The sequence below is a fragment of the Dendrobates tinctorius genome, unplaced genomic scaffold (genome assembly GCF_039654945.1).
Source record: "Dendrobates tinctorius isolate UK_male_01 unplaced genomic scaffold, ASM3965494v1 ptg000159l, whole genome shotgun sequence".
Classification (NCBI taxonomy): domain Eukaryota; kingdom Metazoa; phylum Chordata; class Amphibia; order Anura; family Dendrobatidae; genus Dendrobates; species Dendrobates tinctorius.
This window is the reverse complement of record NW_027361826.1, coordinates 6,917,585-6,935,720: the sequence shown is the minus strand read 5'-3', so window position 1 is coordinate 6,935,720 and position 18,136 is coordinate 6,917,585. Positions and strand designations below refer to the sequence as shown.

The window sequence follows — 18,136 nt, the reverse complement described above, 5'->3', positions numbered from 1 at the left end:
CTGCCAGAGGTGTCGGACACCATGACTGAAGCATCATAGGCCCTTTATAGTCAATAGCGCCGATCTGGCACTGTTGTGTCATGTGACATTTCCACGAGGAGTTCCATTTTTCTGTAATACAGCAGAAAAAAGGAACTCTGAACACTATGTGAACCTAGGCTAATCTGTTAATTGTTTGGAGAAACTAAAAATTAATTTTAAGCCTGATATTTGCCTTCCTATCACCAGATTTGCTCCACCAGGGAACTGCATCGAATTCTTACTACTCCTGTCTTCCAGAAAATCCTTCTGGACTGCTATTGGTGGATCTTTCTAGACAGATACATAGTAAGGTTTGAACATCGCATATACATGTTACAAAGCAAATGTGTTACAAATATTATAAGTTGCGTGTGAACGTGGCCTAAGGATAGGCCATCAATAAAAAGTACCGGACAACTCTCTTGATTGTTGTGAAACAAAACTTTTTAAAAAGTTATCATATTTTGTTGGCATGATTAGCTTGTAGTGTGTGATTAAACATGTTTTTGTAGCCCGATGCAGAATGCCAAAGTACGCTGTTTGACCGGGTTGCGGAGAGCTACATCCAGTTGCTTATCTTGTGTCAAGGTTCTTATCATGGGGATGCTTTCCTTAATGTAAGTCTGTGTTGTTGGTGACAAATCATTGACTAATGCGCCATTATATCACTAGCCTATTGATGACTTAACCCCTTAACGACCAGAGGTATTTCAGTTTTTGCGTTTTCGTTTTTTCTTTCCCTTCTTCCCAGAGCTATAACTTTTTTTTATTTTTTTGTCAAAATGGCCATGTGAGGGCTTGTTTTTTGCGGGACAAGTTGTACTTTTGAAGGACACCATTGGTTTTAACATATCCTGTACTGGAAAGTGGGAGCAAAAAATCCAAGTGTGGTGAAATTGCAAAAATAAGTGCAATTCCACATTTTTTTCTTTTTTACCATGTTCTCTAAATGCTAAAACTCACCTGCCATTATGATTCTCCAGGTCATTACGAGTTCATAGACACCAAACATGTCTAGGTTCTTTTTTATTTAAGTGGTAAAAAAAATTCCAAAATTTGTCAAAAAAAAAAATTGTGCCATTTTCCGAGACCAATAGCGTCTTTGTTTTTTTGTGATCTCGGGTTGGGTATTTTTTTTGTGCGCCGAGCTGACGTTTTATTTATACTATTTTGGTGTAGATACAATCTTTTGATAGTCCGTTATTGCAATGTAGCGGCGACCAAAAAAACGTAATTCTGGTGTTTTGAATTTTTTTTCTCGTTGCGCCGTTTAGCGATCGGGTTAATTCTTGTTTTTTATGGATTGCTCGGGGGATTCTGAACACGGCGATACCAAATATGTGTATATTTGAATCTTTTATATTTTTATTTTGAATGGGGCAAAAGGGGTGGGTGATTTGAACTTTTATATTTTTTTAATATTTTTTAAAATTTGTTTTTCTACTTTTTGCATGCTTCAATAGTTTCCATGGGAGACTAGAAGCTGCAGTACTTGGATCACCTGTGTGATCACCTGTGTGTAGCAGAAATGCTTACTTGCTATGAGCGCTTCTGGTAAGCGCAAATTAAATGCGGCTGTCAGAGATTGACAGCGCTCATAGCAGTTCATCAATGACAACCATAAACGTCTGCAAGGAGACCTCTGGTTGTAATGCCAACCCATCGGTGACCCGCGATCATGTGACGGGTTACCGTTGGGCGGGAAAAACTGCGCACTTCCGGTAAGCACGAGTTCAATGTCACTGTCAGAAATTGACAGCAGCATTTAACTACCGATGTCGGAAAGGGGTTAAAGTGTAACTGGACTTTTAATTTTTATTTCATAAATTAATAGTACACATTTAAATGAGCAACTTTGTAATACCTGTGGGGATGTGACTCGCTTAGGTGCAGCGGGAGACAAATGTGAGACAGGTTCTTCCACAGTGCTTGCAGTTTATTCACGGCATAAACGCACAAGGCAACGTAACAGCAAACAAATAGCCTTTTAGCTCAGGCAAAATAACACAACGTCCGTAGTTGTAGACTCAGAGCAGGAGTCTCAGCACACATGGGAGGTTTAGTCCTCCCCACACACAGCTCCCTGGTTCAGGAGCAGGTCACATTATAAGGCTGTAGCCACACCCACGTTCCCAGCAGCTGACTGGTCACCTGACTGTGACCTCACCACAGGTCCTTCAAACAAAAACAATAACAATATCTGTTATGCTTTACTTCTGCCTTACATTATGGAGATAAGCCATTTATGAGACACATATCTCCCATCAATTACACGACCCTTAGCCCTGCCACATACCTCCCCCCTCTGCCTAAAGCCGTGGGGCTTGGCACTTTCACCTACCAGGCAAGGGATTCTGGAGAGGGCATCGGCATTACCATGTAGCTTCCCGGCCCTATGCTCTACATGGAAACTGAAGTCTTGTAGGGCTAAGAACCAGCGGGTGACCCTAGCATTCTTGCCCTTGGTTTCCCTCATCCACCTGAGTGGGGCATGGTCGGATATTAACCTAAACTTCCGTCCCACCAGGTAGTACCGTAATGTGTCCACTGCCCATTTTATGGCCAAACACTCCTTCTCTACAACTGAGTAATTTCTCTCACAAGAAGTCAACTTCCTACTCAAGTAGAGAACAGGATGCTCCTCCCCACGTATCTCTTGGGAAAGGACTGCACCTACCCCGACATCTGAGGCATCTGTCTGGAGGACAAATTCACGTTTAAAGTCTGGGGCCACCAAAACGGGCTGCTTACAAAGAGCTCCCTTCATTTCTTGGAAGGCTGACTCTGCTTCTTCGGACCAGCTGACCATCACTGACTTTGTCCCTTTAAGCAGATCAGTTAGAGGTGCAGCCATTGTGGCGAAGTTTGGGATAAACCTCCTGTAATATCCCACAATCCCCAGGAAGGCTTTAACTTGCTTCTTTGACAGAGGTCTCGGCCATGTTTGAATTGCCTCCACTTTATTGATTTGGGGTTTGATCTCGCCACGCCCCACTACATATCCGAGGTACTTGGCTTCTTCTCTCCCCAAGGCACACTTCTTCGGGTTTATTGTAAACCCCGCCTCTCTTAGAGCATCAAACACTGCTTGGACCTTTTCCAGGTGAGTCTCCCAGTCCGGGGTAAAGATGACGATATCATCCAGGTATGCGGCAGCGTATAGCTTATGAGGTGCAAGGATTCTATCCATCGCCCTCTGGAAGGTTGCTGGAGCTCCCTGTAGGCCAAACGGCATCCGGACATACTGGAAGCACCCGTCTGGTGTGGAGAATGCCGTCTTCTCCTTGGCTTCCTGTGCCATGGGGATCTGCCAATATCCCTTGGTCAGATCCAAAGTGGTTATGTACCTGGCAGGTCCAAGTCTCTCGATGAGCTCATCAACGCGTGGCATGGGATAAGCGTCGAACTTGGAGACCTCATTCAGCTTCCGGTAATCGTTGCAGAACCTCCATTCACCATCAGGTTTTGGGACCAGGACAATTGGGCTCGACCAGCCGCTCTTGGATTCCTCAATGACCCCGAGCTTCAACATACGCTGCACCTCCTTGGAGATTACCTCTCGCCGGGCCTCAGGAATACGATATGGTTTCACGTTCACCCGCACATGTGGCTCGGTCAGAATTTCGTGCTCCACCACCTTCGTGCACCCCGGCAACTCTGAGAACAGGTCGCGGTTTTTCTGGAGTAACTCCCGGCACTGCTGCTTCTGGGCCTTCGATAGAGTCTCCGCTATGGTAACGGCTCCAACCTCCCCTTCTAGGTTGCCCAGCAAGCACGGAGTTACCGCTGGCTCTCTATCTTGCCACGGCTTGATAAGGTTAACATGGTAAACCTGGTATGGCTTCCGTCTTCCGGGTTGGTGGATCTTGTAGTTTACGTCTCCCAGTTTCTCCACCACCTCATATGGCCCTTGCCACTTGGCCAAGAACTTACTTTCCACCGTCGGTATTAGCACGAGAACTCGGTTTCCCGGATTGAACTGCCTCACTCTGGCTGACCGGTTGTAGACCCTGGCCTGAGCCTCTTGTGCCTGGCGGAGATGTTCTTTAACAATGGGCATCACCTTCGCCACCCTCTGCTGCATCAGTGCCACATGCTCAATGACGCTTCTGTGGGGCGTGACTTCGGCTTCCCAGGTTTCCTTGGCTATATCTAGGAGACCTCGCGGATGCCGGCCGTACAGAAGCTCGAAGGGGGAGAACCCCGTGGAGGCCTGGGGAACTTCACGGATAGAAAACAGTAAATACGGTAAGAGACAATCCCAGTCTCTACCATCTTCCTCTATGACTTTTCTCAGCATGCTCTTCAGGGTCTTGTTAAACCTCTCAACAAGGCCATCTGACTGTGGATGGTACACTGAAGTCCTCAGCTGGGAAATTTGCAAGACTCTGCACAATTCTCTCATCACCTTGCTCATAAAAGGTGTCCCCTGGTCGGTCAGGATCTCCTTCGGCAAACCCGTCCGGGAAAACACATGGACCAGCTCACGGGCTATACTCTTCGCGGAGGAGTTTCTCAGGGGAATGGCCTCAGGATAGCGTGTGGCATAGTCCAGGATGACTAATATATACTGATGGCCCCGAGCTGATTTAACTAAGGGACCGACCAAGTCCATGGCAATTCTCTCAAATGGCACCTCAATAATGGGCAGTGGCACAAGAGGGTTCCGAAAATGAGATGTGGGGGCAGTTAACTGACATGTCGGGCAGGACCTGCAATAGTTTACTACTTCCCGGTGACACCCAGGCCAATAGAACCTCTGTACAATCCGTTCCTGGGTTTTTTCCACCCCCAGGTGTCCCCCCAAGATGTGTGAATGGGCCATGTCCAACACTTTTCGTCTATAGGGGCCTGGTACTATTAACTGCTCTGCCACCTCCTCCCTTATTTTCGTGACCCGGTACAACAATTCCCCACTCAACATAAAATGGGGAAACCTTGTGTCTGCTCCCGGCTCTTGTGCAACCCCATTAATGACGGTGACATTGTTAAAGGCTTCCCTTAGTGTGGGGTCCCTATGTTGGGCAGTCCCAAAATTCTCCCCGGCCACCCCTAACTCCGGGATGTCAGGTACAGGGGACCCTTCCTCTTCATCCCCAACAAGGACACATAAAGGGAACTCGTCTGCCTCTGGTGGTGGCGATACCTCAGTGGGGTGGATTGGTTCCCTGCTCTTGCTAGCACACTCAGAACCCATCCCCCACAGATCCCAAAACAGACAGAAATCCCGGCCAATAATTATGGGATGCAACAAGTCTCGAACAACGCCAACTTCATGCGACTCGGTGCCATGCGCCGTTTCAATCTTCACCCTAGCCATAGGGTAGTCCTTTGCATCGCCATGTATGCACCGAACACCAATCTTTTTACCCGGGAGTATGTTTAGAGGAAAACTGGCCCTCACAAGGGTCACCAAGCTCCCGGAGTCCAGAAGCGCCATTACTGCTCGACCGTTCACCTTCACGGGACACGCTTGTGGCCCCTTGTTAGGTAGCGAGTTCACACTGCAAGCTGGATATGCGTAGTATGAACTACGGCGTCCCATGCTGCAGTCCATCTGCTCGGTGGTCTGGGGACAACGGGCCGCTATATGTCCTGGCCCATGACACTTCCAGCAAATAACACCCGAGGGGACCTTGGGCACCGCCTCCCCCGCCCCTTTTGACCTTGGACGCACCACCCCTTTTTGTGACACCGCCCCCTGCTGGGACCCCCAATATGGAATGGGCTGCTTCCCCAAGGAACCTTCCATCCCCTGGTATCTCTCGACCAGCCCAACCATTTCATCAGCATTTTGGGGATCACCCTGGGCAACCCAAGTCTGTAGAGGTCTCGGCAGAGAATGCACAAACCGATCCATCACAACTCGCTCTACCATCTGTGCAGGGGAAGCCGACTCTGGCTGCAGCCATTTCTGGACCAGGTGCAACAGGTCAAACATTTGGGAGCGCGGGGGTTTGTCCCGGTGATAGGCCCAACGATGCACTCTCTGTGCCCTGGTAGTCATTGTTACCCCCAAGCGGGCGAGAATTTCCGCTTTTAATTTGGGATACTCTCTGGCATCTTGTACCGTCAGGTCAAAGTACGCCTTCTGGGGCTCCCCCGTTAGGTAAGGGGCCAGTACCTCCGCCCACCGCTCTGGCTGAAGTTTTTCCCTCTCAGCCACCCTCTCAAACACCGTCAGGAAGGCCTCCACATCATCCTCAGGGGTCATTTTTTGTAATGCGCGTCTTACCGCCTTCTCGACGTCGGTGGCATCAGCCCGACCTGGGGTTGGGGCGCTCGTCCTGCCCTCCTGGATGGCGGTTGCCAGAAGCTGCATCTGCTGCCGTTGTTCCTGCTGGCTTTGCTGGAACTGCTGCCGCTGCTCCTGCTGGCTTTGCTGGATCTGCTGTAACAACAGCTTGTTGGTTTCCTGCTGCAGTGCCTGGGACTGGACCAGGTGTTTCATGAGGTCCTCCATGATTCCAGGCAATGCTTGTTGCCCCGCTGCAAACTTCACCCAGGACATGCAGCAACTGTCTCAAGTCTCTGCTGGGACCGCTGCCCGCACGTGTACCACCAATTGTGGGGATGTGACTCGCTTAGGTGCAGCGGGAGACAAATGTGAGACAGGTTCTTCCACAGTGCTTGCAGTTTATTCACGGCATAAACGCACAAGGCAACGTAACAGCAAACAAATAGCCTTTTAGCTCAGGCAAAATAACACAACGTCCGTAGTTGTAGACTCAGAGCAGGAGTCTCAGCACACATGGGAGGTTTAGTCCTCCCCACACACAGCTCCCTGGTTCAGGAGCAGGTCACATTATAAGGCTGTAGCCACACCCACGTTCCCAGCAGCTGACTGGTCACCTGACTGTGACCTCACCACAGGTCCTTCAAACAAAAACAATAACAATATCTGTTATGCTTTACTTCTGCCTTACATTATGGATAAGCCATTTATGAGACACATATCTCCCATCAATTACACGACCCTTAGCCCTGCCACATACCGTACATACTGGAGTATAAGCCGAGATTTTCAGCCCATTTTTTGGGGCTGAAAGTCCCCCTCTCGGCTTATACTCGAGTCATTTACGGGGGTCAGCGGGGGAGGGGAAGCGGGGTGTCAGAGACCATACTCACCCCCTCCTGGCACACGGTCTCTGCAGCCCCTCTTCTCCTATGGTCTCGGTGCCGCAGCTCTTCCTGCATTCAGTGGTCACGTGGTACCGCTCATTAAAGTCATGAATATGCGCATATTCATGACTTTAATGAGTGGTACCAAGTGACCGCTGAAACCTGGAAGACCTGCGGCGCCGAGACCATGGGAGAAGAGGGGCTGCAGAGACCGTGCGCCAGGAGGGGGTGAGTATGACGGGGGAGCCATATTCACCAGTCCCCGTTCCATCGCTGCGGCCGCTCTGTCCTCCGCGTCCTCTGTGACGTTCAGCAGAGGGCGCGATGACGTAGTCAGTACGCGCCCTCTGCTGAACGCCACTGCAGAGACCCGGGAGACAGAGCGACGTGCAGCGATGGAGCGGGGACCAGTAAATATCGCTAGTGCCAGGGGCCTGAGCCAGCGGTGACCCTGGCACATGACCCCCAGCGACGAGAGGTGAGTATGTAATTTTTTATTTTTTTTTTCAATAGCAGCAGTAGCAATATATGGGGGTATTTATCTATGGAGCATATTCTTGGTCCACCATTATCTCTTGTGCAGCATTTTATGGGGGGTATTTATCTATGGAGCAACTTTTTGGACCACCATTAACTCTTATGCAGCACCACCCTCGGCTTATACTCGAGTCAATAAGTTTTCCCAGTTTTTTTGTGGCAAAATTAGGGGCCTCGGCTTATACTTGGGTCGGCTTATACTCGAGTATATACAGTATGTATTATCAGAGAGATCTAGATCTTCTTCTTTCTCCTCTTAGACTGATGTTTCCTTCTCAAAGATGTCAATTCCCAGGTAAATTTTGTCTTCAGTGAAGACTGATTATTACATTGCTGAGATAGACGACAGTTGATTTTTATAAGATTCTATCTCAGTAATGTATTACTCTGGCTTCACTCAAAACACATTTTACCATGGAATGAGAATTTTGAAAATTAATGATCAGTCCTGGATGAGAAAGAAACTGATTTGTTTGATAAGATATATTGCAAAGTTGCTTATTTTCATGTTTGCTATTAACTTATGAAATAAAAATGAAAACAGTTACTCTTTAAATCAAACATAAGTCTAATGGCATTTTATTGGCTTAAAACTTAAAGAGGTATTCTTATCTCCAAGATCCTATCCCACTATGTAGGAGGTGTAATAAGAATAATAATAATAGCAAACGCCTTCAATTAGAAATGTAGTATATAATTTTTCTGATTCGCTATTTTTTCTTAATGTGCAGGCATTGCAGGACCTTAGGTATCCATGGTTACTAACATTGATATACTGACAGCTAGCTAGATGGTAGTGGTCATAACCATGGATACCTAAGGTCCTGCAATGCCTGCACATGAGGAAAGAGACATAGTAAATCAGAAAATTCTATACTACATTTATAATTGGAGGTGTTTGTTAATATTATTATTATTACACCTGCTAAATATTGGGATAGGATGTTGGAGATAGGAATACCCCTTTAACCCGTTACTGACATGACAACAAGTTACGTCGTATGCCAGATCCTCTAGTTTGATGTGGGTCCAGGAACTGAGCCTGCATCTTTCCCAGCAGATGATGGCTCTAATACTCAGCAATCATCTGTATCTAACAGCCTTGCGTGCAGCAGAACTACACCAGCGACTGCTAACCTGTAAATACCATTGTTAATCTCTGACGGTGCCATTTACAATGCAGCAGCAGGGAGATGCCTCATTTCGTACTCCCTTTAGTGCCTTGTGATGTGATTGCAGAGCGCCGGTGTGGTGCCATGATGGCCGGGGGTCTGCTGAAGCCCCGTGTGCTTGTAATGACGTCACTCCTATGAATGCTAGCTTCTAGCTGATGTTCACAGGAGACAGTGATTTCTGCTATATGCAGCAACACTGTGGTATTACTGTACATAGCAAAAGCGATGAGACGATTGCAGGTTCAAGTCCCCTAAGGGGATCAACAAATACAGTAAAAAGTAAAATAAAAAGTATTTATAAAAAAAGTATATATATAATGTATATATATATATTTATTATGCTCAGATCACGCCCATTTTGCGCTGTTAAAAATAAAGAAATGAAAACATACAAATATGTGGTATCAATATGTCCTTAAATAGTCAAATCTATCAATATATAAAATTAATTAATCCAATTCATAAATGGCATAATGAGAAAACAAATTGGAATGCCAGAATTAAGATTTTTTTCGTTCACTGTAACATTGCATAAAATTGCAATAAGCGGTGATAAAAAAAAATATTGTATTTTTTGTATTGTACTCCAAAATGGTGTTAATAAAAAAGTTATCTCAGGGTGCAAAAAATAAACTATCAGACAGCCCCTTAGACCAAAAATTAAAAATGTTACAGGTCTTTCGAAAATGGAGACAAAAGCTAATTTTTTTTTTAATTTCTGATTTTTTCCTCGCCATTTAGAAAGGAAAACACACAAATGGAAATTAGCCAAGACAGAAAGGGGATAAAGATGTAGTCCACTACTTGGACAACCCCTTCTTAAATGTAATAGTGCATCATAGAAATAAAAACCCAAAATGGATACTCCCCTCCTGCTTCGGCGCCATTCCAGTGATGTAACAACAGCATGTGAGCATGTATTTTTTCTTTCAGCTCTCTGAGGTATTAGATGACAGTCTCCAAATACTGAATGTGTGCACGTGGTATAAATGTATTCTTCCATTCCAAACAGGTTTTCCCATCTGTTCTGAGCCAGGCCGTATACAGCAGTTTTTGCTTTTCTTTTCCCCAATCGATGCACCAATTCCAATCAGATGATTTCAAAACTGAGCTCTGTAATCTATTGTGGCAATGGTTTGGAGGTAAGAAATGTCGGGTTTGCAGTTTACTTTATATGTATCTATCAAATAAAAAAACTAAAAGGAAATGTGAAAATGATCGATTTATTTATTGCAATTATATTAGGACATTGAATGTGAAGCCAACACCTGTGTAATGCAGGTTTCTTAAAAGATTTCTAGACTTTTTATGAAGACAAAAAGTTTGTTACATTTGTACCGTATTCCGAGCACCATGCCTGATATCTGTGTCATTTACCATATCATTTTACTTTTCTTCAGAGGATGTGAAAGGATGGCATGTTAAAGTTTGGGCCCCCCTGGTCAAAATTACTTTTGTTGTGAAAAGCTCAGCAAGTTGAAGATAAAGTTAAAGATTACACATTTCATTTGTATTTTAGGAAAAAAAAATGTATTCCGTATTTTTTTCATCTTTTACATTTTAAAAATGACAAAAAGGAAAGTGGGCCAATGCAAACGATTGGGCACCCTTGGAGATTTGTTTGCCTAGATAACTTTGACCAAGGTTTCAGACTTTAATTAGCCTGTTAAGGCCCCGTAACACTAAGGCCTCTTTCACACTTCAGTTTTTTACAATCAGTCACAATCCGCCAGGTTTTGAAAAAAACGGATCCTCAATTTTCTTTTGAGGATCCGTTTTTTTTCCCCATTGACTTCCATTAATGGCGGATTGTGACGGATTGCTGTCCATTGCATCCGTTTTTTTTGAGGATCCGCCAAAAGTTGCTGTCCGTCACCATCCTCAAAGATTTCAAAACGGAGCTTGCAACGTTTTTTTCTCTGGCTGATCCTCCTCATTTAACCCGAAATTCTCTCTCTCTCTCTCTCTCCTTTTCCAGGCTGCGATTCCTTTAAAATTCTTCATTTGTCGGATCCGTCAAAAAAATGGACAGGTGGCATCCGTTGTCATCAGTACTAAAACGGATTTGCCATCTGTCCTTTTCGCGGATTTTGACTGATGCAAAAAACTGAAGTGTGAAAGAGGCCTAAGCGATATCGCTAGCAATATCGCTATAACGTCACTGGTTTTGTGACGCAGCAACGATATCGCTAGCGATATCGCTATGTGTGATACTTGCCTCCGACCGGCTCTCCCGCTGGTTATCGCTGTTTCTCGTCGTCAGCTTCCTGCTGGGCTATCTGCTGTGGAGACAAGCGACGCGTGGACGCGGGCGGGATGACGTCAGGATCGCCTCGTCTGTCAGGTAAGTAGCGACCCCCGACCGCTGCTATGTTGCTGGTGAGATCTGCCTGTGTGGCAGCTCACTAGCGACCACTTAGCGATGCACCAGCGATCCATATCGTTGTCGGGATCGCTGGTGCATCGCTAAGTGTGACAGTACCTTTAGGGTTATGGCTTGTTCACCATTAGGAAAGGCCAGGTGATGAAAATTGTCCAGCTTTATAAAAATCCAGCCTCCTCTAACCTTGTGCCAAAAAAAAAACAGCAGCCATGGGTTCTTGTAAGAAGCTGCCTAGCACTCTGAAAATGAAAATGGTGGAGGCTCACAAAGCACAAGAAGGCTACAAAAAGATGGCAAAGCGTTTTCAAGTTGCCCTTTCCTCAGTTTGAATGTAATTAAGAAATGGCAGTTAACAGGAACAGTTGAGGTCAAGATAAGGTCTGGAAGACCAAGCAAAATTTCAGTGAGACCCGCTCTTAGGATTGCTAGAGAGGCAAATCAGAAGCCCTGCTTGATTGCAAAAGAACGTCAGAAACATGTAGCATACTCTGAAATTGTGGTACATTGTTCTACTGTTCAGAGACATCTGCACAAATATGATCTTCATGGAAGAGTCATCAAAAGAAAACTTCTCCTGAGTCCTCACTATAAAATTAAGCCTCAGAAGTATGCAAAGGAACATCTAAACAAGCCTGATACATTTTGGACACAAGTCCTGTGGTCATGAGATTGCAATAGAACTTTTTGGCCACAAAGATCAAATCTATATGTGGAGGAAAAAAGGCACAGAGTTTCAGGAGAAGAACATCTTGCCAACCATTAAGCATGGGGTGGATCAATCGTGCTTTGGGATTGTGTTGCAGTGAATGGCACAGGGAATATTTCACGGGTACAGGGAAGAATGGATTCAATGAAATTTCAACAAATTCTTGATGCAAGCATAACACCATCTGTAAAAAAAAAGCTGAAAAGAGAATGGCTTCTACAATTGGATGATGATCCTAAACAAACGGCAAAATCCACAATAGACGACCTCAAAAGGTACAAGCTGAAAGTTGTACATTGGCCCTCACACTCCCCTGCTCTGAACATCATTGAAAATCGGTGGCTAGACCTCAAAATAGAAGAGCATGCAAGGCGACCTAGGAATCTTACAGAACTGAAAGAATTTTCCAAGGAAGAATGGATGAAAATCCCTCAAACAAGAATTGAAAGACTCTTGTCTGGCTGCAAAAAGCATTTACAAGCTGTGATATAAGGTTCTCACCATGCAGGGTGCCCAAACTTTTACATTGGCCCATTTTCCTTTTTGTACATTTTAGAAATGTAAAACAAGAAATTATATAGATATTTTTGCCTAAAATACAATGGAAATGTGTCATCTGTAACTTAAGGCTTTTTAATCATCAACTTGCTTAACTGTTCACAATATCAGTAAATTTGACTAGTGGTGCCCAAACTTTTACATGCCACTGTAGATAAAATGTTCTCATAGGTATAATGGGTAAACCAGTTATTTCGAAAAATAAAAACTACCAGTACCCTGAGGTCACATGAGCATATTTCACAGTCCGTATGTAGACTGCAAATGTCAAAACCGGTGGCAGGTCCCCCAATCAAAACTTACAACTTCATATGTGTCTAGGAGGGCTCACATCTGCGTATAAATACGCCTAGTGCAATGCGATAAAAAAAAAATCGCATTGCACTTGCACCAATGTTAATCAATGAGTCCGTGCTGATCTGCGAGTTTCTCATAAAAGCTGGTCCCTGTCTTAATGAGACTTCATAAAGTATTGTCACTTTGGACTTCTGAGTGCTGTTAACTGTCGTTAAATGTATGTTTAGAAATCTCAAAAGATATTACTTTTATGATGTATATGTATCTTTAATACTGATTTAAAGGAATTTGGCCGATATCCAGAGTCTATAACACTTGGGACTATTTAAATTTGGAGCCAAAAGATGACACCACAAATATGAAAATAAAGCAAAAGAAAGGTGAGCTTTTATTATTGGAAAGTGAGAGAGCATGGAGGATAGTGCTTATTTTTGTATATCAGTTACAAATGTTTTCAAACAGTTTAAAGGGTTTTCCCATCCTCTTGGTTGGGTTTGCCTGTATAATTAAGCTTTTTTGTAATCTGCTGTTTATTAAAATTTTCAGCTGTTCTTAAATTATTAACACACTTTAATTTTTTGTTGTGTTTTTTTTCATACGTTTTTTTTTAGCTTACTTGTGTTGCAGTGTACATGCTAATAACGTTTACTGCCCCCAGAGTAAAAAAAATTAAAAGCAAAACAAAAACTACTTCCTGTAGAACCATACCTCTAGATTACGATATGATTGGACTGGAAAAAAAAAATCACACAGCACTCAGACCATGCGAGTGCTGTCCAATTTGTTACACACCGATGTCCTTTGAAGCAGTCAATTCTGCAGCCGCGTAAAGTAAAATCACAGCGTGACCCGACAGAAAAGAATAGATAGATTACATACAGTATTTACACATAGAATAGATAGATATACAGATGTCAGTGACCTACATACGGTATTATATATATATATTTATATATTACATAGAAGAATAGGGAGCAATTCTGCAGCCATGTACAGTAAAATCACAGCAGAACTCTACAGCATAGATGGATTACAGGCAGTATATACACATAGAATAGATATATAGATGTCAGTGACATATACAATTACTACAGTGCGTGTGGAGCTTACTGTACATGTATTTAATTAAAAGAATAATTTTCTGAAAAAAGTGGCGTGGGCTCCTGCCTAATTTTCTTAACCAGCAGAGGAAAAGCTAGAGGATGATGGTTATAGCCTGAGAAGGGGGGTAATACATATGGCGCTTCCCAGGCTATTAGTATCAGCTGACAGCAACCAGCAGAGGGAAAGCTAGAGGATGATGGTTATAGCCTGGGAAGGGGGGTAATACCTATAGTGCTTCCCAGGCTATTAATATCAGCTCACAGCTGTATAATTAGCTTTTACTGGCTATTAAAATGAGTGACCCCCCAAAAAAAGACGTAGTGTCCCCCTATAATTAATCGCCAGCAAAGGCTAGGCAGATATCTGTGGGCTGATATTAATAGCCTAGGAAGGGGCCATGAATATTGGCCTCCCCCCAGGCTAAAAACATCAGCTCTCAGCCACCCCAGAAAAGGTGCATCTAGAAGATGTACCAATTCTGGCACTTAGCCTCACTCTTCCCACTTGCCCTGATGCGGTAGCAAGTGGGGTAACAGTTGGGGGGGTTGATGTCACCTTTGTATTGTCATGTGACATCAAGCCCAGAGGTTAGTAATGGATAGGAGTCTATAAGATGTCCCCATTACTAATATCATAGTCATATTGTATAAAAACAGACACCCAGAATAAAGTCTTTTAATTGAAAGAATGACACAGACTCCTTTAATAAATCTTAATTAAACCAAATTTACAGCATAGACTATTTCAGTGAAGCCATTGTCCCCTGCAAGAGAAGTAAAATAAAAAAACAATAATATCCCTCACCCATCAGTCATTCTGTCCTACGCAGTAATCCATGTCTGGGGGCTGAACAGTTTTCAACCTGGATTGTGCCAAGATGCGACTGTCCTGGCTGAAAACCACTGGAGAATGAGGTGCTGCAAGCGCAGCATCAGTGACTAGTGACGTCATCGAGGTTACTGGCATTCACTCAGGCTGTGTACCCAGCCGGGCTGAACTGCGTTGACATCGTGAGTTCCCCGCTAGCACTGTGAGAAAGTCTTTTGAGGAGGCTGCGGGCTGCTAGTTTTAGGCTGGGGGGAGGCAATATCCATGGCTCCTTACCAGCCTGAAAATACCAGCTCCCAGCTGTCTGCTTTAGTAAGGCTGGTTGTCAAAAATGGGGGGACCCCACGCTGTTTTTTTAAATTTATTTAAATAATTAAAAAATACAGCTTAGGGACCCCTCTATTCTTGATAACCAGGGTTGCTGACAGCTGAGGGTTGCAGCCCCCAGCTGAGTTTTGCTTGGCTGGTTATCAAAAATACAAGGGAACCCACACAGATTTTTTTTATTTATTTACAGTGCAGGCCACTCCTGCTCTCACTGATATTGGCGGCAGCAGGCGTCGGCTGATAAGAGCAGTAGTCCAGTCAGCTGACAACAGTTACCGGAGGTAAATGTTATACCTACTGTCACAACTGCTGGCTCACAATGTCTTTTGACAGTGTGGGAACCGTGGCTGTCTGACCAGCAGTGATAATTTTACCGCCGATCAGAAGCTGTGTTTGCCGCGCTGTCATGCACATAACAGCATGGCAAACTGGATGTTTGGACCTACCCATTTAAGTGAATGGGGTCCGGGTTCAGTTTTGGGTCTGAGTTCTGTTCTAGTACCCAAACCCGAACATTTCCTAACTGTGCGGCCAAATCCTCCGGACCCAAACATCCAGGTGTTGGCCAATCTCTACCCATAACCTGTCTGATGTCACCGCGAGAATTTTCTCACGCTCGTGGTGCCATCAGGAAGGTTATAGGAGTTCACCGCGAGACGCTGCTCAGTCTCTCTGCTGGATGACAGCTTGTATAGTCACAACATGCAACCATGCAGCCTGCCATCTAGATGAATCGGTAGCAGTGTGGTGACATCCTGCTCTACTTGACTTTTCTGCAGCAAAAACACTGCAAAAAATGATACCTTCATTTTTGCAGCATTTCTTTCACCACCCATTCAAGTCAGTGGGTGAAAAACGCTGAAAAAATGCTGAAAAAAGTGACATGCTCCATGTCCAAAAAATAATGAAAAGCACAAAATACTGATGACAAAAAAACAATGTGTGTGCACGAGATTTCTGAAATCTCATAGGCTTTGCTGGTATTGTAAAAGCAGCTGAAAATTAGCATTAAAAAACGGAGCAAAAATGCCCAGTGTGAACATAGCCTAAATTGTAAAGTGCTTCTTTTTACAAGTTCTATCTGATAATAGCCATCGATGAAAATGGGAATAAACATTTTATCCAGTACCTATTTAGTAATATATATTTATGTTCTTTAGCTTGTGGTTATGTTTACCTTTGTTAGGCTACCTTCACACTTGCGTTTTTTTTGCGCTGCGTTTTTTGCGCACACAAACGCATTTAAAAAACGCATACAAATTCTGCGGGTTTTTTGCAGCATTTTTGTGCGCATTAAGCAAAAAAACGCAGCGTTTGTATGCGTTTGCATGCGTTTTCAATGCATTTGCGTTTTTTTGCACATTGTTTGTCGTCACCAAAAAAAATCAAGATAATCTTACAACACACACCACCAATGGGACATCAGTGGCGGTGTGGAATGGTAATATATAGACCCTGTCTACAGCCGTATTCTTCACGTTTGCTTGATTTTTCTCATGTCAACATGGATCTCCGCTGGAAGAGCTTTCACTTCAACTTGGATTTGGACATCGCGATGGCTAGGGCATATGCAGTTGCTTGCCATGAACCAAAGAAAAGAGAGAGACAGCGAAGACGGCAGCGGCGGCGTTTGTGGATTCATCTGATTGTTGAACTCCGGGAAAGCCGTGGGGTGTACCACACCCTCTACAGCGAGCTACAGGCAAACCCAGATAAATTTACAGATTATATCTGGATGTCCCAAGAAAGCTTCAGGGATTTGCTGGCTCGTGTCCAAGAATCCATCTGGAGACAGGACATACAGCTCCGTCGTGCGATTCCTCCTGCGGAACGGCTCCTGGTGACATTACGGTACGTAATATTTAAAAACAAGGGGAGGTGTCTCCTTTTTTTTTTTGTGACATGTACTAATCAAAACCTAGCCTAATTATTTTTCTTGAATGTACTAATTTTTTATTTTATTGTTTTGAAAAACCATATACAGAAATATTAATTTTACTTCTTTCTCTGTTTCACAGATTCCTGGCGACTGAAGAGACCCTATCTTCGCTACACTTCAAGTACCGTATTGGAATCTCCACCTTGTCTGGAATTGTTGCGAACACCTGCCGGGCTCTCTGAAACGTTCTTTGTCCAGAATTTATGCCGCTGCCCACCGCTGAAAAGTGGATTGAAATTGCTGACAAATTCTGGACAGTCTGCAATTTCCCCAACTGTTTGGGAGCTGTTGATGGTAAACACATACGGATCATCAAACCCAAAAGAACTGGATCGGAGTACTATAACTACAAAAAGTACGTTTCAACAGTACTCATGGCCATTGCGGATGCCGGATGTATGTTTGCAGCAGTGGACATTGGAGCATTTGGCCGTGGTAATGACTCCCAGGCTTTTAAAAACTCAGACATGGGCCGGAGGTTGTATGGCAACCAATTTAATTTCCCTATGCCACGGCCTCTTCCCCACATCGAAGCTCCACCACTGCCCTTTGTAATGGTTGGGGATGAGGCTTTTCAAATGTGTGCAAACCTACTGAAACCCTACTCCAGCCGTGACTTGGACCACACCAAAAAAATCTTTAATTACAGGCTGACCAGGGCCAGAAGAACTGTAGAGTGTGCTTTTGGGATTCTTGTCTCCACATGGCGAATTCTCGGCACAGCCATTAATCTTAAACTTGAAACAGTGGATGAGGTGGTTAAGGCGTGTGTGGTTCTACATAATTTTGTGATGGCTAAAGAGCACCTGACCTTTGAATTCGATGATGCTGCTCCTAACCCATTGCCTGAATTCACTCAACACCCTCTCAGGTCATCCGTTGAAGTTGGCCAAATGAGGGACCAATTTGCGGCCTACTTTATCTCTGATGTAGGACGGGTGCACTGGCAAGATGAAATGGTGTAAAAATGTTTTCGTGTGTGTATGTTAATAAAAAACCTGTTTTGATACCTGTACCGAGTGCACTATGTCTTTTTACACACCAATAAAATAAACAACTTCCCATGTATACCTGTGAATTCATGATGTTCTCACACCTGGACAGGTAAATAAACATACGAGTTAAACTGCAGCATCGCT

The 18,136-nt window shown here is 44.2% G+C and overlaps 1 protein-coding gene across 1 annotated transcript in view; it reads left to right on the top strand.

Moving 5' to 3' along the window:
- FAM227A (family with sequence similarity 227 member A) overlaps positions 1-18,136 on the top strand; it is a 100,230-nt gene that overhangs the window by 48,066 nt on the left and 34,028 nt on the right. Inside the window, exons 7-10 of the mRNA XM_073549461.1 lie at positions 229-327; positions 534-638; positions 9,868-9,997; positions 13,084-13,179. Of these exons, the coding sequence (XP_073405562.1) occupies positions 229-327; positions 534-638; positions 9,868-9,997; positions 13,084-13,179 (430 nt within the window). The remainder of the gene's footprint in view (positions 1-228; positions 328-533; positions 639-9,867; positions 9,998-13,083; positions 13,180-18,136) is intronic.